The sequence below is a fragment of the Dipodomys spectabilis genome, unplaced genomic scaffold (assembly GCF_019054845.1).
Source record: "Dipodomys spectabilis isolate Male_0828 unplaced genomic scaffold, ASM1905484v1 ptg000229l, whole genome shotgun sequence".
NCBI classification, from domain to species: Eukaryota; Metazoa; Chordata; class Mammalia; order Rodentia; family Heteromyidae; genus Dipodomys; species Dipodomys spectabilis.
The window spans coordinates 436272-463228 of NW_024870906.1; the positions used below are offsets into that span (position 1 = coordinate 436272).

The 26957-nt window shown below is 43.1% G+C and overlaps 1 protein-coding gene across 1 annotated transcript in view; it reads right to left on the reverse strand.

The window, feature by feature from the left end:
• Window positions 1-6671: 6671 nt before the first annotated feature.
• The window catches only part of LOC122123509 (disintegrin and metalloproteinase domain-containing protein 2-like), a 44365-nt gene continuing 24079 nt past the window's right edge, over window positions 6672-26957 (reverse strand). The window contains exons 10-21 of the mRNA XM_042697829.1: window positions 26267-26348; window positions 24257-24393; window positions 22806-22989; window positions 20712-20810; window positions 20335-20530; window positions 17418-17523; window positions 14706-14889; window positions 11121-11198; window positions 10706-10835; window positions 8791-8950; window positions 7307-7367; window positions 6672-6938 (exon numbers count right to left, since the gene is read on the reverse strand). Coding sequence (XP_042553763.1) covers window positions 7334-7367; window positions 8791-8950; window positions 10706-10835; window positions 11121-11198; window positions 14706-14889; window positions 17418-17523; window positions 20335-20530; window positions 20712-20810; window positions 22806-22989; window positions 24257-24393; window positions 26267-26348 — 1390 coding nt within the window. The 3' untranslated portion in view covers window positions 6672-6938; window positions 7307-7333. The remainder of the gene's footprint in view (window positions 6939-7306; window positions 7368-8790; window positions 8951-10705; window positions 10836-11120; window positions 11199-14705; window positions 14890-17417; window positions 17524-20334; window positions 20531-20711; window positions 20811-22805; window positions 22990-24256; window positions 24394-26266; window positions 26349-26957) is intronic.

The window sequence follows — 26957 nt, forward strand, 5'->3', positions numbered from 1 at the left end:
GTGGTGGGGGGGCATTCCCATGGAGGAGGCAGGGCCCACATCCTTCTGGGCTTGCAGCTCCATTTTTTTTTTTTTTTAAGGGAAGAGAGCTCTGGGAGCACTCCAGATTCCCCCGGGATGGGCCAGGCTGAAAAATGGAGAAAGCAAGGTGGCGGTGGATCCTGACATTCATTGACCCAAGGGTCGGGGGCCGTGGCTCAGACCTGGGCCGGTCAGTGTCAGGCACTGGGGACAGAAGGCTCCGGCAGGAAGGGGAGAGAATGCTGATTGACAGACGGCCCAGTGTCACCCCATTTTGGTGACTCAGGTCCCATTTCCCCCTCAAACCCTGTCCCTAACTTCAGGCCCCTTCAGCAATAATTAAGGCCAAATGTCCTCCGTGTGTGTGTGTGTGTGTGTGTGTGTGTGTGTGTGTGTGTGAATCTTGTGTCTCCTGTGCTTTGAGGTGTGGTCCTGAAACCAGCGGTTGAGGGCCTAAACTTAAACTAATGGGATTTGTGTATCAGGTTTGACCTCTCACCTCCATACTCCAAATAAAGAGGTGCCACAGGAGTGGTGTTATTTGGCAAGGACCTCTGTAGGAAGAGGAAAGTAAATGCCTGAGCCCATCTTCTGCCGTCTGAAGACATGCTTTAGACATGAGCTGTAGGTGTAAACAGACAAGGAGTTAGGAGCCGTAGGAGCGAGGGCCACACAGTTGTTCAACAGTCCTGGTCCCAGGTGTGTTCCTGTGGGTGATGAGCTCAGTCCTCTGCATTTGGGAAGGGTCTGGAGTTCGAGCTTTGGGAAGCTGTTATCATAATCACCACTAATCAGGATAAACCAATCCTCATTGTCCAGACCTGGCTCAGTGGTTCCTTTGGGGAGAGAGGGGAATGGGAGGGACACAATTATTTCCTCTTTGTGACGGATGGTATTGTCAATCAGTCCTTTCCTTCCAGGACGACAAAATGACTTTGGACAGAACAACTCAGCTAAGACAGATAGAAAATGGAGGTGAGGCTGCCAAGCTTTTATCCTGCTTTAATTCCTAAGCTCATGAAAGGAGTCCGTGCTTTTCAGCAAAGGCAGTGTCAGCACCCTTTTTAATCCCACAGCCTGGACTGGTTCTCTGCTTACTTTACTAGGGTTCCCAGGATGTAGATCCCAGGGGAGACTTTCTGGCCCCCCACCCTGGGATGCTGTGCCCAGCCCAAGCCACTTACAGCGGTGGTATATATTGCCTTTATTCGAAAAAAAAAGTTGCATGAGAATAAAAGTCAATAACACTCAGGCATATTGGTTATTTCCATGTGTTGCCATCTTCCTGTGATTGAGGAAGAGGGATTTTTGTTTATCTCTTCTTGTTTGAAGGACTCAGCTTGTTCCGTAACCACTCACTCAATTCTTTTCCAACATTAATGAGCAAAGACAAGAATATTGCCAGTTCAGCGATCTCTGGAGTGATTTAGATCTTTCCCCTCCCAGACGTGCTAATCAATAAGAGTGAAACCCTTCCTGCACCATTTGTATCTGGTCTCAATCCACCTTCTCACTGCGCGCGTCTTGTAGGATCTCTATTTTGGGCCCTTGGGTAAGACTTTCTCTGTTGGCTCAATCTCTTTAAAAATAAAAAGTTCCTTCTACACTAAATAGAGACCAGACCACCCAGATAATACCCCCAGGCCATTACAGAACTCAAGGTGATGAATTCTACCTGCTCCTGCAGGCATTCAAACTGGGCTTCTCCGAAATTCTCTTTGAGCTGTATAAACAAAGCATTGTCTTTGAAGTTTCCAAATCCTCTTATTGCAGGCTAAGGTGTTTTGCCCTGCAGCATTGAAATCACAGAAGAGCAGAATTTCACAAGGGAAAAAAAAAGAACTTATGTCTTGGCCTACAAACTCTTTTTTAAAGAGCTTGTTCATTTTTCTTTGGCTGTACGGGAGTTTGAACTCAGGACTATGTGCTCTCCAGACAGGCCCTTTCCCGCTTGAGTCATGTCCCAGGTCCTTTTTGCTCTGGGTATTTTTGAGACAAGTTCTTGATTTTTGCATGAGCTACTAGGGACCACGATCTTCCCAGCTCTGCTTCCCACGGAGGCTGGGATGACAGGCATGAACCACTCACGGTGCCTCACTTTTTCTGTGCAGAGAGTGTCTCAGGAACTTTCCCCCTGGGCTGGGAGCTCAATCCTCCTCATCTCTGCTTGCAGAGTAGCTAGGATGAAAGGTGTGAGGCTTCGCAGCCCAGCCGCACACCAGTTTGAATGGATTAGGAGGTGAGCTTCCACTCGTAGGCGTGTGTAACTGAGGGACATTAGGACAAGCAGAAACACAATTCTTCTGACCTCCTTGTCTCCTGCTCTTCCTTCTTCCCCAGAACCAGTCACTGAAACCAGAATTCTTTTCCTCAAGCCAGTCATAGAATCTAGAACCTTCTCCCCCAAAGAGAGCCATTACATCTAGAAAGGCCTCTTTCTGCTTTCTCTGAGAAAGTTAGGCCTCAGGGAAGAAAGGCCACTAAGACACCGAAGCCCTGCTGCCTTTCCTCTCTATTATGAGGTCAGTCTCACTCTTCATTCAACCCATGCCTACGAAATACACTGCCCTGGGTCTTCACATCTCTGTTTTGGAAAACTCTCCTGTGACCCTTTTAAAAAAATGTTTTGTGGCTGGTACTGGGGTTTGACTGAGGGCCTTGAACTTGCTGAACGGGTGCTTTCGCTTGAGCCATGCCTCAGCTCTGCTTTTCTCTCAGCATCCTGTCATTTGTCAAGGCCCATGGTCCTTACAATGGGTGAGAAAAATAATTCTCCATCTTGTGGGCAGGGGGTTGTTATTTCTTGGCAACATCAATGGCTGGTCATGGGGTCCAGTACTGAGGTCCCAGAGAGCAGAATCCTAAAGCCATGTGGTATCAGCTTGCTGTCACCACAACAAAAGTCAATTGACTTCTAAAGAAGAAAGTTTGTTTTGGCTGGAAGTTTTAGAGGCTTTAGTCCTTGATCTATGAGCCCTGTTGCTTTGGGTCTGGGTCAGGCCGCGTGTCGGGTGTAGCAGAGCAAAGACACACAGCCCATTACTCTCCCCCCTCCACAACATACCCCCACCTCGTGCCCTGTTGGACCTTGTGGCCTCTATGTGTGCGGGCATGCTCGCACACATGCACATGTGCTGGTGCTGGTGCTGGAACTCAGGGCCTTGAGCCCTCTCACTCGGCTTTTTCATTCAAGGCTGGTGCTCTACCACCAGAGCTATACCTTCAGTTCTGGCTTTTTGCTGGTTAGCTGGACATAAGAGTCTCTTAACTTTCTTGCCTAGGCTGGCCTTGAACTGTGATCCTCAGATCTCAGTGTCCTCAGTAGCTAGGATTACAAGTTTGAGTCACTGGTCCTGGGGGGTGGATACCACAGCTTAAGTCCCCACTGCCTCCCTCCTGCACTAAGCTGGGACCAAGCACTTCACTCGTGGGTGTCAAGGGCACCTTCAAGACACAATGGGCACACACAGTGCCAGTGTGATCCGTGTCCTGCACCACGCTCGCTCTGGGAGGCCACCTCGCTCTTCCTGAGCGCTCTGGACCCGCACCAGGAGCAGGGCAGGGAAGGCCACAGGGATCACCCGTGGTACGGAATCTGGGCTTGGAAGGGTTTTTGAGTATGAGACGCGGTACCATGGAGAATCAATGGAGCCTTCTGCCGTGTGATGGATGCCAGGGCTCCGGAGGCGGAGCCGCGGTGATGGATGTGCGTCTGCTCCGGGCGGGTCGACCGTGCTGGCGCTGCTTCTTATTTATGACCCCTGTCCCACTGCAGAACTGGCCGCTGCTTATGAGCTCGGCCCTGCAGAGGCCCGGACAGGGGCTTGCTCTCAAATGGGCCCCAGAAGAGCAAAGGACACTGAGACGCAGTAAAAACGTAGTGAGCACAAAGAGAAATAGTCTGTCCACCCACAGAAAGTCCATCAGCCCAGCAGGGAGAACGGGATGGGGAGGGGGGCGTACTCTGGTACCTGCCTTGCTGATATGACTCTGAGGCTGTATTTTCACATACACAACAAATATCCTATCCGCCCAGCTGGTAGGGGGCTGCTCCTTTGTGCTCCTGAGCACAAAGACAGCAGATGGCCTTCAGTCTCCAGTGCCAGTAAGACGCTTCTTTTCTTTTTCTTTTTCCCCCCAACCAATCGTGGGTCTTGAACTCTGGGCATGGACGCTATCCCTAAGCTCAAGGCTTAAGGCTAGAGGTTTACCAGTTGAGCCACAGCGCCAATTCTGGCTTTTTCTGCTTATGTGGTGCTGAGGAATCGAACCCAGGGCCTCATGCATGCAAGGCCAGCACTCTCCCACTGAGCCACCTTCCCAGCCTCAGTAAGACACCTCTCAATGAGTCAGCATGCCCCTGCCTAGCCTGTCTCCTCCTTTCTTCCAGGAGAACCCATTGTGGTGTAGGGGCAAGGCTGGGGTGAAGGCCAGGACGGTGGGCTTCCCACACAGAGGCCGCCCTCCACCCCGGCAGCAGGAAGTCTGCTGTCTCCTGGGACAACAGAAGCTACAGACAGCCTCGCTGCCTGGTCCTGGCCAGATGGGTGCTGGGAATCTGCCTGGAGGAGACAGCAAGGAGGGACTCAGTTTCTGCAAGTAGCCTTAATTCAGCTCACAACCGCAGTGACACAGCTATCCAAACAGACCCGCTGTTTGCAGAGGAGGAAACTGAGGGCTGCAGGTAAGAGGCATCTTTGCCCACTGGGTTCTTCAATGAGTGGATAGCAGGCATGCTGGCAGGACTGATGGACATCCATCAGTCCAGCCCTGTGTCCATCCTGACATACCCAAGCCCGAGACTTACCTACCTCCGTTTTCTGTCTTCTGGTGGTCAGATCACTAATTTGGATATTGATATCTCCCTGCCCAGGGGTTGCACAAATTCTTCCCTTAAAGCCCTATTACTGGGCTGGGAAGATGGCTTAGTGGTAGAGTGCTTGCCTTGCATGCACAAAGCCCTGGGTTCGATTTCTCAGTACCACAGAAATGGAAAAAGCCAGAAGTGGCACTGTGGCTCAAGTAGTAGAGCGCTAGCCTTGAGCAAAAGAAGCTCAGGGACAGTGCCCAGGGCCTGAGTTCAAGCCCCAGGACTGGCAAACACACACACACACACACACACACACACACACACACACACACACATACAACAACAACAGCCCCCCCCCATCATATTATAAAAACCCAGCTGCCACCACAGAACCAAAGAAAAGGTACTGATCTCCTGACAATAGCTGTAATGACCTCTCTCCTTTCTAGATCTGCAATTTATCACTCTCTCTCTTTCCCTCCCCTCCAGGTCACTTTTCCAGTCAGGACATCGAGTTTGTCTCAGTGTCTTCCTCCCCTCTCTGTTTGGCTCCACAGCCCACAGAATAAAGTCCATGTTCCCTCCCAACATAGCTCCGTGGGTGGCACCTGGGCTCTGGAGTCAAACAAGCCGAGGTCAGTGTCCTGACTCAGTCACAAGCCTGGCCTTGGCCACGTGGTCCCCGGAGTCTGTTTGCTCAACTGAAATCTCCAGAGTTGATGTGAAGATGAGAGTCACCCGGTGTACAGGCATCCAGAAAAGCAGTAGTTCCAACGCCAGGTCCCGCAGCGGATAGATGGGTGGATTGTGGAAGAGGAAGTGAGCTAGTTATGAAAGGACAAGTACTTTCCCATTCCGCGCTGTGGTTGGTACACCTAGGATGGCCGAGGAAAGCTCGGGGTAGTGAGGAAAGGAAGTTAGTGTAGTGAAGGCCATCTCGCAGTTTGGGAAGACAAAAACAGTGGAGGAGTTGTGTGGTTGTGATGGTTATACCCAGATGTGAATGTGCGTAATGCTACTGAACTGCACACTTCAAGGCGGTTAAGATGCTGTTGTGGCTTGGGTAAGATTTGTCCCCCAAACATTTCCATGCTTGATGTTTGGTTACCAACATCCTGGCATCAAAATGCACCATGATGGGGGGGCCTGGTGAGAAGTGGTGGGGTCCCATGACCCCATGTGTGACTAGATTCATGCTGGCCTGCGGAGTGCCTGCGGTCTCATCGGAAGGAGCTCTCTCCCATAAGAGTGGGTAGCTCTACCAGAGCAAGCCTGTTCCCTTCCTGGTTGTCTCTTGCCCTGTGACTTCTTTCTCTCTGTCGTCTTACAAATTCTTTTCGTGTTAAAGATGTTCAGCATTCCTTTGTGTGATATTATTATTTTTTTTGTCAGTCATGGGTCTTGAACTCTGGGCCTGGGCGCTGTCCCTCAGCTCTTCAGCTCAAGGCTAGCACTCTACCACTTGAGCTACAGCACCACTTCCGGTTTTCTGGTGGTTAATTGGAGATAAGAGTCTCATAGACTTTCATTGCCTGGGCTGGCTTTGAACCTTGATCCTCAGATCTCAGCCTCCTGAATAATAGCTAGAATGACAGGCGTGCGCCACCGGTGCCCGGTTTGTGTAATGTTCTTGTGGCATATATTTTCCATCCTTTATTCTGGAATTGCATGTACTTGAACATGAGCGTTCTGGCAAATAGCATAGATGTGAGGATGTCTTCTAATCTCAGGGTCATTGTTTTGGGGTAGTTTACAAACCATCAGACACAACAATATATCTATTGCAATTTAAAACACAACCATATCTTTAATCACAACAAACATTACATTATAACTTTTCCAAAACATGGGTACTAGCTCACAGAAACAGCGCCTACTGGCTACTACAAATAGGGTGGGTAAATTGTAAAACAAGAAAAATGTAATATAAAACTCATAGCCATGCACTTATTACAAACAAGTACTTTGTGAAATGCTAGGCATATCTATGTAAATGGTATGCATCTCTGCACAGATGGAAACCACGGTAGGTAAGTCTGACTCCTGGTAAACCTGGGGGTGCCTGCGATCGGCCTCCGCTTTCCTCTGTGCGTTGACCGTAGTTGCTCTGAAAGGACAAATAAAGGAGAAAAGAGTTCCTCTGCAGGACCTGAGCAAGTGAACTGATGCCAGGGTGCAAACAAGACCACAGGAGAACTGCCATTACAACGTACAATGCAGGCACAGACATGTTGAGCCCACAGATGCAAAAGAGATCAATCTAATTAGAGAAAATAACTGAAAACAAAATGCAAGAAACGTCTTCAATGACAAATCTGTAATGTCAGTTGAAACTGGTACAGGTCTATGGTGTAAGTCACATTATTGAATGCTATTCTGCCAGGTTGTTTGTGTTATGTCTATGTAGGTGTAGTATCTTTCTGTATTAGTTAGTCCACCAGAGCCCGCGCACACACTCCCCAAGGACACACTCACTGTGAACATGCCGGTGCCTCTTCCAGGCTACTCTCTGGTTTCACTTTCACTCCCAATTTGCCTATGAATTTAAAAATAAAAATACTGAGATTCATTGTGTCATCTCTTGGCATTCAAGCTATTCTGATTTTCTACCTGTGTGCTGGCTGTGTGTGGCCACTGTTTGGGAATGCCCTAGCATGGGGCACACTTCCCTGCTGTGAGCTGGGCCCCTCCCCTAGGAGGACAGGTCATGTGACATGGTCACCCGAAGGCGGACTCCTATGGTGTTATACTAGTATTAAATAACTTTTAAGCTTTTTCCCCCCATTTATATCTATCCCTGTTTCTTTCTTTCTTTTTTTTTTAATCCATGTTTATTTCCATTAAATTTGTTGGTTCTCTCTCCCACACCACTGGACCACAGTTATTTGATATCAATTTTTCCACAATGAGGTTATCCAGTATAAGAAAATTATTTCAACATATTTCAGGATTAATTGAATTAAAACAATTTGGGGGGCTTCGTTTTATTTCTGCAATTCCATGCTAACGTTTCTACATATTTCCACCAAATGTGTTCTATCTATATTGTTTGACTAATTTAATTAAGTGTTGTAATAAAATTCAGCTTATGTCAAGTAAATTGAAGGGTATAGGTATGAAATTCGAATGCAGATATAGCTATTTTTCTTAAATGAAGTAAACCAATTTTAGTATTTACTTTTATTATTATAGCACACATTATAGCACACTTTCAGATACCTCTTTTTAATGAAAAAGTTTTTCTAGTTCTTTTACTGTAGATTAGTATCTTTAGTGTTATGTTAAATATTCATTTTTAATCTTTTCTACTTCTGAATAAATGTTCCTCAATTTATGTTAAAGAAAGGCTAAAAATGCAAAAAGGCAATCTTAGTTTCCTGTAATAGTCATTTATCAAAGTAGTATGTAAAAATTATCTCAAATATATAAATGCTAAAAAGTAAATGTTTGATACATTTTTAATAATTAAAATCAAATAATGAAAGTAAACTTTTTCTTTTTTTGGGGGGGGGGGGTCCGGTCGTGGGGCCTGAACTCTGGGCCTGAGCGCTGTCCCTCAGCTCTTCAGCTCAAGGCTAGCGCTCTACCACTTGAGCCACAGTGCCACTTCTGGCTTTTTTCTTTTTTCTTAATGTGGTTCAGAGGAATTGAACCCAGGGCCTCAGGCATACAAGGCAAGTGCTCTACCACTGAACCAACTTCCCAGCCCGAAAGTAAACTTTTTCTAGAAACCATTTTCATTTAATTTTACCTACCTCAAAAGGAATCCAAGTTTTGTAAGACTAAACTGACTGGCCTTCTGTTCATTGTTTAATTGTATGAATCACTAACGTGTAAAGTATTAAGCTTACATAAAGACAAGAGTTAACTATGAATGATTATAATTATTCAGGTATATTACATGCTAATAATTTATGCAAATTATGAAATAATAAAACTTAAATATGAAATCAATATACTCATCACTTAGGTAGTCATCAGTTTTCCAATTTTTCCTTTGGAAGTAAAGTTTCACCAGCATCACGATCAAGATGCAGAGAATAATGAAAAATGGAATGATCAAGAAAAATGGCCACCTGGGAGGTTTGGGATGGTAAACACTCTCAAAATACTGCCTTCCTATGAGAAACAAATGCTTGGGATTAGAAAGCAACCAGCAGGAATATAATAAAGATATTTCTGAAGTTTATCAGGATGACTATAATAAATTTTTTAAATCAACTTTGATACTTCACATATTTTATATGAAGGAAGAAGGTCAGTGGTCTAATGACCAGAGCAAGCCCTCTGAGCTCACACAAGAGTCCCACCCCTTGCTTTTTCACTGAGAAGCTGCTAATCCTGAAAGTCTCCATCTGATAATACAGATGAAAAGAATTAAGGGGTGATCCCTGTAGGACTTGTTCCTCTATTCTCAAACTTTTTGTCGTGAAAAGACCTAGTCTGAATCAACTCTTCTTCCATTGAAACCATCCTTCTTTTTTTTTTTCCTCACATTTTGTCTATGTTGTTGTTGTTTATCCCAAGATTGTGAAGAAATCTCCATGTGTCTTTCTACACTGTGCGGTTTCCTTGGGGAGACGAAAGACACCGTTCACGGACCTGTTTCAGAGCTTGGTAAATATGCTGGGCTTTTGCAGGTCGTTGGTCTTATCCAAATATCCAAGTGCTTCAGCTCAGTTTGTTGGCTTTTCCCTCCCTGAGTGGCTCCAGTCCAGTAGGCGTATTTCTAAACCCTCACCCCTCTGTGAGTTTCTCCTTCTCCTTCATCAATGCCACACTACCCTGCTCAATGGACCTTTGTCCAAAGTCTGTACTGTATTATAGTTATCTTTGTAAATTCAGTAGAAGGCAGATGGATTTGCACTGCTTGCTGGTGGTTTTTCTTGATTGTTCTTTTGCAGGTCTGTTTGGCTCATCTAAGCACTTTCTTGTCTATTTTAGTTACATGTTGCTATGATTGGTACTTTCAATCTATAGACAGTGAATTAATTAAACTTAGAGTATAATCAACCTTTTAATAAATAGTATCATGCACAGGTTATACAATGTGTGTGTATTATTTATTTAATGAATTTCATTTTTGTGTTAGTCATTAAAATTGTAGACTTAATTTGGTGCAAATTGACATATTAGAATTAATAAGCTTTTCAATAGGTAAACATGTCATAGATCCCATTTATTTGGATATTTCTATTTATTTATGTATTTAATTTGGGTATTTCTAGCTTCATATCTACACTTCAGTGTAAGAATCTTCTACTCAGGCCTGATCACTAGATAGAATGAATGGAGGACCAGAAGATTGGATGAAGTAGCTGTTGAGTTTCTCAGCATCCTCTCCGGCTTCGCCTGTAGGCGCTTGTGTTCTTTAAACCTCTACGCATGGAAGAGCCCAGACCCTGCTATCCAGCCCAACTATGGTTATTGTCATGCGGTGTATAGATCAGGTTCAGGTCTGGGTAATATTACTTCTACATATTATCCCTCCCTAGCCCTTAGAAGGGGTAGTAGTATCTTGTTGGCACCGGGCTGTTTTGCCATTCTCTGGTTAACTTTTCATTTTTCCCATTGTGTGTTTCCTGCTGCTTCATATTGAATTCCTTCTGTTACAGGACCAAACAATATCTATTTTCCTCCTGGTTCTCTCTCATTATATACAGATAATAAATATATTATAAAATGTCTTATGTGATTGTATATGTATAAAGTCACATATATATCACATATATTATAATATTTTATCCTCTGGTAGTAAAACATAGATAGCCAAATATAGTTTGAGGTCCATATATGATCTAACCATAAGCTGATATACTCTTAGTAAAGTAAAAGGCTGTTTTAATTCTGTCTTCATTTGCTCTGACTACTTACCAGAGATGGTACTCTCCATTGGGTGATTGCCACTGTTGATGCTCCCGCCTGGCCAGTCCTCATTTGTATTTGCGCAGTCCGGGGGCAAGTACCTGGCCTCGCAGTGACAGTTCTTCTTGTTATTGCATACCTGAGAGCAGGCAGCGCCACGTATAAGACAGGTGCAGATGTATCCAAGGAGGATCAAATAATAAGGATTAGGTCAGATAGAGCTGATTTTCCTGTGTGTCATATGGAAGAGGAGAGAAAGCAAGAGTGGGTAATAAGAGAAAGAGAGGAGAGCGTGAGTGTAGACAAAGAGAGCTTGCAAGAGAGTGTGAAAGAGATACGAAGAGACAGACAGAGATCTGAGCACTGGCTTTCTTGAGATTAGTCTTAACTCATTTCTTTTCTTGCTCATGGTACAGATACTTACACCACGATTGTTGCAATTTTGTGGTGTGCAGTCATAATTCAAATATGAATTTTCTACACATTCCTTATTCCTGCAAACCTAAAAAGGCAAGCCAAAAGTTTGTTTATAGGTCATCTAGACTTGCCATTCACTTAGAAGTCTTTTATGTTACATCAAAGTAAAACAAAACCCACAGTGAAATATTGCCTCATCTCAGTTAGAATGGCTATTGTCAAAAGACAAACAGGTCCTGGCAAGATTTGGAGAAAGAGGAACTCTTACATATTGCTTTGGAAATGTAAATGAGCATAACTATTTTGTAAAGCATTACAGAATTTCTGTGAAGAACAAGAAACAAAGGAAGAAAGAAAGAAGGAAGGAAAGGAAGGAAGAAAAGTACGAAAGAAAAAAGAAAGAAAGAAAAAGAAATGAAAAGCTACCAGAATGTTCAACAATTCAACCAGGCACTGCTGGCTCACACCTGTAATTCTAGCTACTCAGGAGGCTGAGATCTGAGGATTGTAGTTTAAAGCCAGCCGGGGCAGGAATGTGCATAAGGCTCTCCAATTAATCACTAGAAAACCAGAAGTGGTGCTATGGCTCAAAGATACAGAGCACTAGCCTTGAGCAAAGAGCTCAGGGCCTGAGTTCAAGCCCCATGATGGAAGAAAGAAAGAAAAGAATGAAAGAAAGAAAGAAAGAAAGAGAGAGAGCGAGAGAGAGAGAGAGAAAGGATGGATTCAGTAATTCCACTCTTGAGTGTATGTGTGTGTGATGTGTGTGTATGTGTGTGTGTGTATGTGTATAAATCAATATGGCAAAGGAGTATAAAAGAATCAATATGGCAGCTTATTTACAACAGCCAAGAAACAGAATCCACTTAAATGCTCAACCATGGATAAATGGATAAACAAAATTTGATATATTTGTATCTATCTATCTATCTATCTATCTATCTATCTATCTATCTATCTATCTATCTATCTATCTATCTATCCTCTGTCTGTCTATTATCATCTATGTATCATGTCTAGCTACATATATAGAATGCTATAAAAATAATGGAATCTTGTTATTTGTGACAACATGAATGAACCCAAAGGACATTATGTTAGGTGAAATAAGTTTTGAACGGAAGGAAAAATACAATGTGATCTCAATCCTATGTGAATTTGAAAAAGCTAAATAAAAGTTGCTGGTAGAGCGATGGTTGGTGACCAGAATCAGGAGATGCTCTGGAGGAGGGTGAGTTACAATGTCACAATCAGAAAGGAGGAGTAAGTCCTGATCCCTGTGGCAGAGCAGGTGCCCTATGGAGGCTGGAGGACCTGTTCAGCTGAAGAGCTCTTGTCCTTCTCTTTGAATAATTTCACAATGAAGAAAAGACAAATGTTTAATGTTGAGATATGCTATTTACTCTGATTTGATCATTACACATATCAACGGATATTTCAAAATTTTGCCTTGCACCCCTAAATATGTGCAAGCATTATGTATCAATAAAATAGTAATAAGAAACTTTCCTAATACTGAGCCCATCTATAGACACTGGGAAAGGTAGAAGTCTTTTCAGATGCCCAATTTTCAATAACAAAAAAACTGTCAAGGTACAAAAAGGAACAGAAAAAACACAGCAGAAGATAATGAAGTGACAGAAGTTTATTTAAAATGGCTGAACTTAATGTGTCCAAGGACCTCACAGGAGAAGATACAGAATAAACCAGGCCAGTGACAGGGGAAAAATGAGAATATCAACCAAGAGATTGAATGATAAAAAGGAACCAAAAGATGCTGAAAACATTCAGTAGATGGGTTGGATAGCAGGTTTGAACATCTAGAAGAAAGGATCAATGAACCAGAAGATTCAATACTTGACATTAATGATTCTGCAAAGCCAGAGGAAAACAGTGAAGAAAAGTTAACAGAGCCAAAAGAACTTACACAGAACCAAATTACTGTATGTATGTATATATATATATAAATATATACATATATATATATATATATATATATGTACATACACATTTTTTTTTTGTCAGTCATGGGTCTTGAACTCTGGGCCTGGGTCCTGTCCCTCAGCTCTTCAGCTCAAGGCTAGGGCTCTACTACTTGAGTCAAAGTGCCACTTCCAGTTTTCTGGTGGTTTATTGGAGATAAGAGTCTCACGGACTTTCCTGCCCTGGCTGGCCTTGAAGCGTGACCCTCAGATCTCAGCCTCCTGAGTAGCTAGGATTACAGGCATGAGCCACCAGTGCCTAGCCCAAATTGCTCATTTTTGAGTCATTAATAAGTGGGACAAAGAGATTATTTGAAGAAATGATGGCTGAAATGTTCCTGTAGTTGAAATCCATGGATCTAGAGATCCCACAAACAAAATGAGCACAAATAAGATAAGAATACAGGAACTCAAATGCAGACATGTGAGAACCAGCCCTCCGCACTGTATGTCTGTTCTCAGAGCGTCCAGACAGCAGTTTGTGACAGGTCCTCACCATAAACTAAGCGACAAAGAAGGAAGGGACAAAAAGTCTAGGAAAGATGAAGAGAGATTGTGTTCATTTGCACATAACATGATTAATTATGCAGAAAACCCTAAGAAATCTACAGAAACATTTCTAAATGCAGCGAGTGCCTTTCAAAAGATCAGTAGGAACAATCGAGATACAAAAATCACTTGTATTGCTACAACTGGGAATAGAAATCAACTTTAACTCAGGACTTTTTAAAATGCTGTCACAATACAAAAATACTAGGAATAAATGAAACCAAAGATGAGCAAGAGACTTACACTGAAAATTGAAAAAAAAATGCAGGTAAATGAGAAATGTACAAATAAATGGGGAAATACAACATGTTTATCTATTGGAGGGCATATTAATGCTAATATGTCAGTTCTTACAATCTACAAATTAACGATTAATACAAATTTGAAATTAATTAAATAATGGTTAAGACAAATTTATATTATGTACTTATTATATACTTATACACGATATTATTTACTTAAAGATTAATTATACTCTACGTTTAGTTAATTCTGTAAAGGAATAAGCTGGAAATAAAACAAAAGGTGAGGAGGTGGGGTGGGGAGGAGGAGTGAGGGAGGCGGGGGAGAGGAGGGAGCCCAGCAAGGGAAGGGGTAACAGTGCTTGACAAGAAATGCACTCATTGCCTACTCGTGTAACTGTAGCCCCTCTCTGCAGCATCTGTACAGTAAAATAAAAATTTTAAAGGTAAATGTGACTTACATTTAAATACTTCATAATACTATGAACATATTAATCATAAGCAGAATTGTACATCTCACAATGTGAAACTATTTTTACAACATGTAATTTTCATTAAAAAATGACCAATAAAGTCTACTTACCAGCTGGTAGCTCATGTCTATAGTCCTTACTACTCAGGAGGCTGAGATTTGAGGATCATGGTTCAAAGCTAGACTGCACAGAAGAGTGCATGAGACTCTTACCTGCACTGAACTAGCAAATGTAGCATGTTGATGGTACCTGTTGTTGCTGAGAGCCAGAACTAAATGTGTTATCCCTTAGGAACAAAGTATACAACATTGGTAGGTGACCTGAGAAAAGAAGAAAGATGACCTACCTTTTGTGCATTACAGATCGTTCCATTATTCACCCACATTTTCTGCCATTCATTATGATTCTCTGGAAACTCCAGGGAGACACAGACTTGTCCGCTGGCGTTGATGTACACAGTAATGGCATCTCGTAGTTTAAGAACCTCACTCCCTCTATATCTACATACTATTTTTCCACACTTCCGATTGCTACCATTTATTCAGAAAGGAAAATCATTCATTTTAATAGAGAAATTGTTGAATAGCATCTCTAGAGTGAGTAGAGTTAAATAGAACATTCAGGATTTGCAAAAGAGGGTCTACAATTTATTTTGCAACATCAAAAAAAGATGGTCTTTCCTGATTTGCTGATGATAATTGGACCATTTTAATCATTTTGAACCATCTCCCAGTTACTTGATTACTCTGTTCGTGTGTGCCCCTTCCTCTCCCCTCTCTCTGTGAATGCCTTCACTGTTTATTCTCAATCACAGCCAGATATAAGGTTATGCTATCTTTTAAACGATTGCTTGGTAATAACCAGTCCTGTTAGGTTTTCTTTTCAGCATAGCATTGTGGGTACCAAGCTGACAAGATCCTGAAAACCCACGCTGGAGAAAAGGGAAATGTACAACATACAGCAAGAAAACCTTAACAGCACATCCTGATCACAGAGAAAATTGTAAAAGTAACCAGAAAAGGACCGTAATAAAATCAAGGACTTGCCTGGACCCCAGCAACTCACACCTGTAATCTTAGCTACGAAAGAGGCTGAGATCTGAAGATAGCGATTCAAAGCCAAGCTGGGCAGGAAAGTCCCTGAAATTCTTACCTCCGTTTAACCTTCAGAAAGCAGAAGTGGAGTTCAAATAGTAGAGTACCAGCCTTGAGTGGAAAAGCTAAGGGACAGCACCCGGGACCAGAGTCCAAGCCTCATACCAACTCTCTGTCTCTCTGTCTTTCTGTCTGTCTCTCTTAGACTAATGAGTGATATCATAAAGAGCCTAATAAAATATTTGTCTCCTTCCCACAAGAAAACAGGAGGTAATAATTAAGAAAATTCCTCCCTGGGAGTACTGAGCTAAAGGAAACATACCCAGATTCTTTGTATTGAAGAGAATCTATTTTAGATGGAGCAGGTCAGCAGTATGAAGGGCAAGTAACTTTCCCAGATTCAGAAGGAACTTTTCTATTTCTCCTAGAGGACAGTGCTTATCATGGACTGCTGCTAGACTTTGTCAAAAAATCAGACACATAGAGGAATTATATAGATAAATCTAAATAAGGGAGTCCTAAGAGAGAAGGTATCTTGAGAAGATTCTAGATACTGAACTTCCTTCCCACAAAATCAGGCCTAAACCAAGTCAGCTGGTCAAAAACAGCTCTTGCAAGTGCTGCACTAGCATGTCCAAAGCGAACAGCAGCAGGAGGCGGGCACGCTGCTTCCTCAGCGCTTGAGCGAAGCATGTGCTCTCTCCTTACTGTGACTTTGTTTCTGGGCAGCTGCCCCTTCTGGCCTGGCCATGGCCTAGCATGTCGGGAACTGCGAAGAAGCAACTTAATGGTTTGAAGACAACACATCCATTGCAGAGAGTCTTTTTTTTTTTTCTTTCAATTGTTGCACAAAAATGGAAAATTTCTCCCGATAAGGCAGTTAAGATCACACACGCCTCACGTGGCAACAAACCTCCACTGAAGTGGAGGCACCCAGATCCTGGATGAAACACCCCCAGACCAGCCTTCTGCCAAGGCTGCTCTGTAGGTTGACAGTCGGCCATCTTCCCTTAGCTAGCTCTTCACGGGCTAGGTCTCCATCTCCTCCCGGACCCCCTGTGCTGTGAGCCAACACAGCCTTTGCGCAGTGAACACAGTAGAGATGCATCTCCTCGCTGACAGCCACTGCAGAGTCAGGAAAGGGCGGTGGGGCCCGAGCTCTTCCCCCTGCGTCTGCTCCCAGCACCTGTCTGGCTCACTTAATGCTCTCATCTGTATCAGGGCAGAGCTGTCCGTGAAGATGACCTCTCTGATGCTTCAGTGCAGGTCATAGTTCAAGGCCACTCCAGACAAGAAAGGTCCACAGGACCCCTCCCTTTCTCTGTGGAGAGCCAGGTGTGGTGCAGGACTGTTAGCTACTAAATAGCAAGCTGGACATAGGCGGATTGCGCCCGGGCAGGAAGCAAAACCTAATCTCCAATATGACCAGAGGAAAACAGTGCCGGAAAACAGCCACAGATCTCTTTGGCTCAGCAGCAAGAACTCCTGACTAGCAAGTACAAGGTCCTGAGTTCAAACCCTAGCACTACAAAAACAAAACAACAACAGAAATTGTGAAGAAAATGAACAAAAATCTGAAATTTAATGAAAATACTATTATGCAGAAAAACCAAATACACACCCAATGAAAAACCAAACCCAAGAACCCCCAACACACACAGGATAATATATGTGGCATGTGAGAAACAGAAATACACTGTATTTCTGCACTTAGGACTTTGATCCTCTCATTAAATGTGGCTTCCCCCCCCCACCCCCCCCCAGCATTGGGACCTTGAACTCAGAGTCTGGGCACTGTCCCTGAGCTTTTCTTTTGCTCTCTACCACTTGAACCACAGCACCACTTTGGCTTTTTCTGTGTATGTGGTGCTGAGGAATCAAACCCAGGGCTTCATGCATGCTAGGCAAGCACTCTACCACTAAGCCACCTTCCCAGCCCATCAGTGAGATTTCTGAAAGCTTACTTAGGTGCACACGCTTGGTATACTGAATCCTCGATGCCACAGTTTCCAGATATATCTGTCCTAGAATTCATTTCTTCAAAACATTGGTCACTACCAAAACCTGCTTCTGAAAGACATCAAACATATGGTAATTTAAATGAAAATCACCTGGGAACACATTTAGCATTCTGAAATGGCCTAAAGTATATTACTACACAAGATGAAATCGAAATATAAAACTGAAAATGAGAACTAGGTTTAATACACCATGCATTTTTATGAACATACAAAATCGCTTTAGTAAAGTATTTATTTATTTATTTTTGTTTTTTTTTTTTCCCGGTCGTGGGGCCTGAACTCTGGGCCTGGGCACTGTCCCTCAGTTCTTTAGCTCCAGGCTAGCGCTCTACCACTTGAGCCACAGCACCACTTCTGGCTTTTTTCTTTTTGCTTATGTGGTGCTGAGGAATCGAACCCAGGGCCTCGAGCATGCAAGGCAAGTGCTCTACCACTGAGCCACCTTCCCAGCCCCTTTAGTAAAGTATTTAAAGGAGCTATTATTCACACACACATTACACAGAGCCCTGCATTAACTTGCAGTTAACTTGTAATTTTCACAGGCCTTGAAAAATATCTGTAGGTACATACAGGCTATTTTAAAGAAATATTTGGCTCACTAGCCAATATAATTATAATTTTGCATAAATGTCTCTTCAATTAAAACACCAAATAATCATTTATTTTGGCCACCTGAAATCTATGTACATAATTATTTAATTTTAATTCTCATGAGAACTACTTATTCTCAAACCCTCCGCTAGCTCTACTCTAGTTGAAGACAAGACAAAAGGCTTCTGCCAAACTGTTTGATTACTCCCTTGTGATGCTGGACTGAAATTTCTGAAACTGTAATCCAAAGTTAACTTTTTAAAAAATTATGTTTTACTATAAGTAGATGTTCAGAGTGTACCCTTCTTTTTAAGTGGATTTTCCCGGGCATGTGTTATAGCAATGTCTCTCTCTCCTCTCTCTCTCTCTCTCTCTCTCCTTCCCTCTCTCTCTCTCTCTCTCTCTCTCACATTCACATACATATACAAACTTATAAAATTAAGATGGCTGATAAAACAGATAATACCCTGATGAAAGAAAAACACATTCTGGCTGATTTTTTTCCCCTTAGAAGCCATATGGCATTGGAGTAACATCGTTAAAATGCCAGAGAGGGAAAGCCAAAAATACATTTCCAGTGGTTCTTCAAGGAGAGTTTAATGAAAAATATTCAAGAGGAAGGAAGAACTGCATAGAGACTTGAAACGACTCAAAGAAATAAAAAGATGTGCCTTGAACAAGAGAAGCAAGCACAATTCCCCCCCCCCCCCCATCATTCTCAAAGATAATTCTCTAAAGCAAAACCAGAAGCAATGAGCTGAGAGCCTCCAGTGAGTACAATGTCATATGAACATGGGAAGAGCAGGAGTGAAGCTCTTGAAGAGCTGCTTCCATGTGTGAAGTGGTATAGAATGATTAAAAGTTCATTATAATTAATGAAAGATAATCACAAAATCTAGGGCCTGTGGGACCCGTCAAGCACCATGGTCCCTGTATAAAAGGATCCCCAAAACGGAGGAGAGACATGGCGGGGACAGAGACACTGGTTAAGAAACAGTGAGTGGAGTATTTAAATTAAAGAAAATTGTTAGTATGCAGAAAAGAAGACATTGGTGGCTTTGATGTGGTTTCAAAGAGACCCCTGCTTGGGTACAGGGTCAAGACGCAAAGAAGCCTTGGAAGTGGCCCAGGAGCAATGGCTGATCCTAGGCCAGGAGGCTCAGTGAGATTAGCAGTTTAGAGGCGGAGCTCAAACCAACAGTTTTAAAAGAGAAAGTCGGTCAATCAGGAACTATGTTCAGATAAATTCTTTCTAGAAATCTGAGATAGACAAAATCAGAGAGAACTCATCTGTAGCTGACCCCCCCCCCTAAGATGCATGTGTTGGGGTGGAGGCTTACTGCTGCTTGGTTTTGATCATTGTTTCTCATTAGGAGGATTTGTCCAAATCAAGCTAATGATACCTACTGCAGAAGCAGAGTCTTCCATGGAGGTGATGGGAGTGGTTTCTTTTGCCTTGGTGCTATCTATTTAAAATCATTTTATTGAGATATTGCCCCAGAGATGAGAGAGAATTATGGTTTTCACTTAATGGCAGATGATCTTTAAGTTTCTAAAGATTCATGTTTATGGGCTGGGAAGGTGGCTCAGTGGTAGAGCGCTTGCCTTGCATGCCTGAGGCCCTGGGTTCAATTCCTCAGCACCACATAAGCAAAAAGAAAAAAAAAAGCCGGAAGCGGCATTGTGGCTCAAGTGGTAGAGCGCTAGCCTTGAGCTGAAGAGCTGAGGGACAGTGCTCAGGCCCAGAGTTCAGGCCCCACGACCGGACTCAAAATAAATAAATAAATAAAGATTCATGTTTAAAGTCTCTTTCCCTTCTTCTCGTATCATAACACTCATCATCTTTTCTGTGTACTGTAACCCAAGTAGTGTGATTTTGTTGCATTTTATTTACACGTACAATATTGTTTTAATTCACACTCCATGACAGTCAATTTCCAGGGCCCATTTCACCAAGACCAAGTCCACTGCAGTTCCCTACTTGTAGGCTGTTTGTTCAAATTTATTTTCTTCATTCATGCCTCAGGGGTTGCTAGAGTATCCTTTTTAGAGGGTTTACTCTCAATGCTAGTTTTTCTATCCTGCTCGCAGTGTTAACTCAACTACCTCATTTGTTTGTGAAAATCTTGTGTGAAACAGACCAGCAGCCAACAGCTACCGAATTTCTGCTTCTGTTTCATTTGTTGCAATTTTAGGAATGAAGTGTAATATCTATTTCTTGTTAGTAACCAGAAAAAAAAAACTGCTTCTATACAAAGTTGAAAAGTACCTTGTCCAAACAGGTCCTGGCATTGCCTCTCCCCGTTCCTGCATGTCCCTTGCACACATATCCACATATTGTGTCCACACGGGTGTCCGTCATGGATATAGAAGTTCTCTTGGCAGGATGCAGATGAGCCGTTGCAGAACTCTGGGAGGTCACACTCCTCCAGGGCAGGCCTGCACATAGTTCCTTTTTGTCTAAACTGACAGGGTTCAGAATGACATAGACTGTGAACCAAGAAGGAAGAAGAAGGAGGAGGAGGAGGAGGAGGAGGAGGAGGAGGAGGAGGAGGAGGAGGAGGAGGAGGAGGAGGAGGAGGAGGAGGAGGAGGGAATAGTTTTCATTGTGTGAGTCATGGAGAACAATTGTTTCAAGGCACTTACATGACAATTTGCACAGCAGGGTCCTGTGTCGCATTCCATACCAGATGCCAGTGTACAGGTTTGAAAATTGCAACACTGAAATGGTTTGGCTTTACACTCCTGAAAGGCAAAACAAATGCTCTCAAGGACATCTTATTTAGGTTTTCATTTGCTGGAAGTAGGCACACATGATGATTGCACATTCTAGAACACTCAAAGAGATGCCTCACCTCCAAACAAACTTAAAAAGGTCATCTGTTCATTCACTGACCCATCAGACATCTAGCACTTACCTACACCTCCCTGGTGTAGGAACATTTTCCTGGAGGAGTGTATCTCTAGAGTGAGCCTTATTCTATCAATAATACAATTCTCTGAGCCATGCATTCTGTCAGGGCATAGACGCTCAGATCTCTGGTTTGTGCAGACAAAGAGATGGTTAAATACAATATGGGAAAGAAAAGGATAAGATTTTAGAATTTTCAGCTGGGTGCTGGTGGTTCATACTTGTCATCTTAGCTATTCAGGAGGATGAGATCTGAGAATCATGATGTGAAACCTGCAGGGACAGAAAAATTCACGAGACTCTTCTCTCCAACTAACCAGCAAAAAAGCTGGAAGTAGAGATGTGGTATAAGTAGCTGAGTGCCAGCCTTAAGCAAAAAAGCCTAATGAGAGTGCATGGCCTTGAGATCAAACTTCATTACGTGTGTGTGCGCGCGCGCGCGCACACACGTACGATCCTCCTATGATGTATAGCAGGACACCACTAGAACACACACAACTTTCAGTAGTTTTCACTGGAAATATTCCCAACAAATGTTGCTGTTGTTGCTAAGTGTGTGGGAGTCCCTTGGGGGAAAAGATCACAGTGGCTCAGGACTCAATCACTACGTTGAATGACACCATGTGATCTACTATGTGAAGACTTCATGAAGAAAAAAATTCATGGGATTTCCACTCAACGAAAACCAAACAAAGGTATGTGGGGACCATTCAAGTATCTAGGAATGTATGTTTTATGTTGGAAAGGTCATGTTCAGCCACTGCCTAGGGAACAGGGAATCCACCCACGGCTTCCTGGTGACCAAGAGCCCCAATACAGTCTGTGCCACAACAGTTTGCCCTCTCCTTCACTTGATCTTATTTTTTAAAAATCTTACTTAATTCATTTTGATCTCTGTTTTCTCTCTAGCCTTCCCACTTTCCTCCAACTTCACAGTTTTATGTAGTGTTTCTGTGGTTTGGAAAAACACATTTTGTTTGTGTGTGCTTTAGATCTTTTTTTTTTTTTTTAGTTAAGTATTAAACAAACGTTCTTTCCATATATTTCCATTATATCGTGAAAACCTTACCTCTACCTTTCTGAATAGAAGAGGGTGTAGGTTAAAATGACATGCTAGGAAAGGTATGTTCTCCAGAGCCTGGATCAAGTCAGATTCAGGATTAGTAACCTTGATAGTCACTTGTTTGCAAACTTTAGAGTGGTGACTTTGAAGAGCAGCGTGAGACAGGAGTGGAGAGCGATAGGTCCAGGGTGCAAGCTCTGTTGTGCAGGAGGAAAAAATCCTGGAAACCCAACGCACAGCCAACTACAGTTACAACACTGTAAACGTGGAACTTACTGAGGGGGATATCAATAATAGTTCCTGCCAGAAAAAGAGAGAAAGTGGAAGGAAGGAAGGAAGGAGAAAGGGAAAGAAGGAAGGAAGGAGGAAGAAAGAGCAGGAAGGAAGGAAGGAAGGAAGGAAGGAAGGAAGGAAGGAATTGAGGGAGGGAGGGGGGGGGAGGACCATGTTGGATCCTCAGCTTCCATATATGTAAGGTTACAGAGATGTTAGCTTGATTCTGGTGAATATTTCACACTCTATATCTCTATCAAATTATTGACTCATATACCCCAAATTCATACAATTTTAGGTTTTCAATTCTACCTCAATAAAGCTAGAGAGCTAAACTGACCGGTGTAAAGATCTAGGCATCGGTGCCCCCGTACATCACTGCACAGTTCTGCTCAGGTGTCTCTGGGAGGAGGAAGAGGCCCAGGCCACAGCGCTCGAGGCTGACGGCTTGCCACGCAAGCCGGGCGCCCGGCTGCCCTCGCTCGGTACTCACCGCCTCAGACCCGCAGTCACAGGCCTCTCCTTTCTCTACGACACTGTTCCCACACACTGCATCTGTCTTATACGACGGCTGTAGGTGCGGCTGGTTCTGGAGACAATGGGACATGGGACTTGCCAGAAAGAGCGCATAATCTTCCAGGCTGCAGTTGCTGAAGGTCTTGGTGCCACTGGCATGGCTGCAAATGCACAGCACTAAGTTTTTGTGTAAGTCTTTCTGTGACAGCCTGCCCTTCCCGTGGAGCTTTATGGCTGCGATTCCTGTTGAGCTTCTTCCTTACAAACTGCCTTATCTCTCTTCCCTGGATGCCTTCCTTCCCTCTTAATGATCTCCAAACCTTGGAACACCCTTGTATTAACAAATGTTTCCTCTCTCACTTCCTCTTTCCCTTCCCTCTCCTTCCCTCCCCTCCCTTCGCCTTCTTTTCCCTTTTCTCCCTTCCTCTCTCCTCCCCTCTCTTCCTTCATCCTCCTTTCCCTCCTTCCCTCCCTCCTTCCTTCTCCTTCTCTTCTTTTCCCCCTTCTGCTGTCCTGGTCTAACCCAGGTCCTTGCACGTGTTAGGTAAGCTTTCTACCACCTCCTTTCTTTATCCATATTTACTCATAGGTAATGTTGTCCACTTTCATAGTTTTAAATACCATCAATATCTGATACTCATGTTTTTGTTTCCATAATTCAAACGTACCTGCTACATTCCAGAATTCAGTATACGATTCATTCCCAGAATTCAGTATACGATTCATTCCACGGCGTTTCTCCTTTTGCCTTCCTCATAGGCACATTGAATTTAAATCCCCTAAACTTTTGATGCCCCTCCCCAACATCTGCCCCTCATGAAAGAAAACCAATGCGCAATCGTTGGCCAGCCAAAATCACATCAAGTCTTAGTCTTGTCATTTACAGGCTGTGTCTGGCTGGCTATGAGCTGCAGCCTCCTGACTAGCTAGGATTACAGGTGTGAGCCACCAGCGCCCAGCTTCAGGTTGTGTGTGTGTGTGTGTGTGTGTGTGTGTGTGTGTGTGTGTGTGTGTGTGTGTGTGTGTGTGTGTGTGTGTGTGAAGAGGTATTTCCATTCTTTATATTTGTGCTCCATCTTTACAATATGGAGGGAAAGGCACCATTTGCACCTTGCGAGACTGCAAGTTTGTACTGTTACTGTTTCCACACTCAATGAAGTTAACCTCCAGCTGACAAATAAACCAGGATAAAAGACTGAGGGCTTCCCCTATTTCCTGCTCACCCCATATCTGCCGTGAAACACCATCAACTCTCTCCACCACCTCTCTCCAGAACGCTTTCTCCCTAACACCCTCTCTGTCCCAAGCGCTCACCGTCTCCCACGACCGGCTCAGGACACAGCTTGGAAACTGGCTATGAGTTTCAACACATGCTCTTTGTGGTTTTTATTTCCCAAATATGGATAATATAAAAGTCAAGCCTCTTACATTGCTTCTGGGTTCATTATGCAGACAGTTCCCGGGCAGCGACACTTGCTCAAATCATCGTAAGAAATACCCATGCTGAAGCTCAGTAACTGAACTAAAATAATAGCAAGTGATTCCAGACTTATGATTCTGGGGTGCTGGGAAAACAAAACGAAACAAAACCCACAGCTGTGGATGGACACTCGTGTGTGTGTGTGTGTGTGTGTGTGTGTGTGTGTGTGTGTGTGTGTGATCTACTTTGCTGTAAGAAAAGTATAATTTTTAAAGTAATCACGTCATTGAAAGCCCTTTGTGCAACTACTTAAATATCAAAATATACATGCCCCTATCAGATTTTTTTAAATAGCGGCACAATCAAACAAAATAAAAGCATCTCCCGGGTCCTGGAGTATCAGATTGGGAACAGTGACACCTGGAATCACACTGCCACACAAGTGGTGACTCACTGGGTGGAACTGGACAGAGGAACAAAGCTGTTGCTGTGACTTGCTAGGTGTAAGTGACAACACTGTTTTGTTAAATTTCTCTCACAGAAGAAAAACTCAGGCACGCACATGTCAGGTTATGAACAGGTTGTGATTTGAGTCTCCAGAGATGTTATTAATTTATTATTGTTTTGGTCAGTTGTGGGGCTTGCACTTGGGGCCTGGGCGCCATTCTTGAGCTATTTTGCTCAAGGTTAGCGCTCTGCCACTTGAGTCACAGCTCCACATCCTGTTTTCTGGTGGTTAGTTGGAGATAAAAAAATCTCATGGACTTCCCTGCCCGGCTGGCTTCTAACTGCAATCCTCAGATCTCAGCCTCCTTAGTAGCCAGGATTGCAGGTGTGAGCCGCCGGCAAACGGCCATAAATTGAGTTTTATTGTCCTTTCACTGCGTACCTCACTTCTGAAGCCTTTCTAAGATCTATACTTTCTTCTGAAGAAGATAACGCTGGTAGTGAGCGCGCTCTCTCTCTCCCTCTCCAGTTAAGACAACAATATGCAGTGTTACCTTTTTCTGTTTTCATTATCTTTATAGCTTTTTGTGGATTTAAATAACTTCTGTAAGTATTTCTCAATGTCACTCATCCATTTGGCAATCCTGTTGGGAATTCGTATGCCTATAATACGTTTGTCATCTCACATGTTTTCAGCCCTGGGAATTAGGCCCCGTGTTTCTACTTTCTTGCTGTGTCTGTGGGGCAGGTTCTCTTCCAGTGGAGTCACATTCCTGGTGCTTTGATTTTTTAAAAAATTTTTGTTGTGAAGGTGTTGTACAGATGGGTTAGTTATATAAGTGAGGCAATGAATATGTTTCCCGTCAAACAATGCTTTGATTTTTGTTTTGCTTTTGAGAGAAGTCATTGCTGACATTGCCCAGGTTGGTCTAAAACTCTCGATCCTCCTGTCTACACTTCCTGAGTAAGCTGAGATTACAGCTATGTACCTCCATGCCTGAGCTCAATAGAAAATACACGTTGCACATTTACAAAAAAGCAAGGTGACAAGACATATCCTGTTTGTGAGAACAACAATATGAAGTAGTGGCAAAAATGTACCAGTTTGGCATACACTAAGATCTATGAGATTAAATAATGCCAACAGCCTATGGCATTTGACTGTGGTTCTCTTCACTTGCATCCTATAAAGCATTCTAAGGTGACGGATAGTTTCAAAGGTCTGCTTTTAATCTAGCTTGTAACTATGTCAGCTACATAATTGAGAAAATGCACAAAATCTAAGCCTAGTTAACATAAATTTGTGAACATTATTGACTACAATAGTACCCAGTCATAATCACCACCTTAGTAACTTCTAAATAGGCTATGCTGGATTCAGGAGAGGAACAGGCTAAAGTTCTTCCATGTGGTAAATTCAGTGCAGACTCCTTGTAGCCTATCAGCAGTAGGGACAAAGATTCCTAGAGTAATACACATTTAGTATGCAAGAAAATAATAAGGTAAGGAAGTCTTTCATTTCTACCCAGCAGTCTACGTATATAGTTTAATCTGATTACATCATACCATACCAGAACAACACCTCCTGCAAAGTTTTTGTCACACATCTTCCCTTGAATGGTGGCACCAATATAATTAGATGCTTCTTTGTAACTGAAATTTAAAAATAGATTTGAATCATACAATTTTGCAGAAGTAATCATAAGAAAAACTCCTTGCCCCCCCCCCCCCCCCCCCCCCCCCCCCGGCCAAAGACAGAGTTTAACTTTTCGGGTCATTGCTACATTTACATTTCAGATAGCATTCAGGTAACATTGTATGGGCCATGTCTATACTGTTTGTGCATCTTTTTGAGGTGATAGAACAGAGTCAAAACAGAAAAAATAGAAAGTGAAATTTCTGTATTGCACTGTTGAATATGATGAAGACTCATTCTATGTGAAAATGAATAAATCCTCCCAAATAATTATGGTAAAAATAAATAAAAGTCAGCCAGACAGGCCATAAAAAGTATGTCATATGTGTGAGGTGGAAGAAAACATATATTAAGATGGAAAAAATGTAAGTATTCTGAAATACTGGTAAAAGAAAAGCAAAAAGCTTATTAAACAAAAGGAGAGGTGGGCCCTGGTGGCTTACACTTGTAATCTAGCTACTCAGGAGGCTGAGATCTGGAGATCCAGAGTTCAAAGCCTGCTAGGGCCGAAAAGTTCATGAGACTTCTCTCCAATTAACAAAGTGGAACAGTAGCTCAAGTGGTAG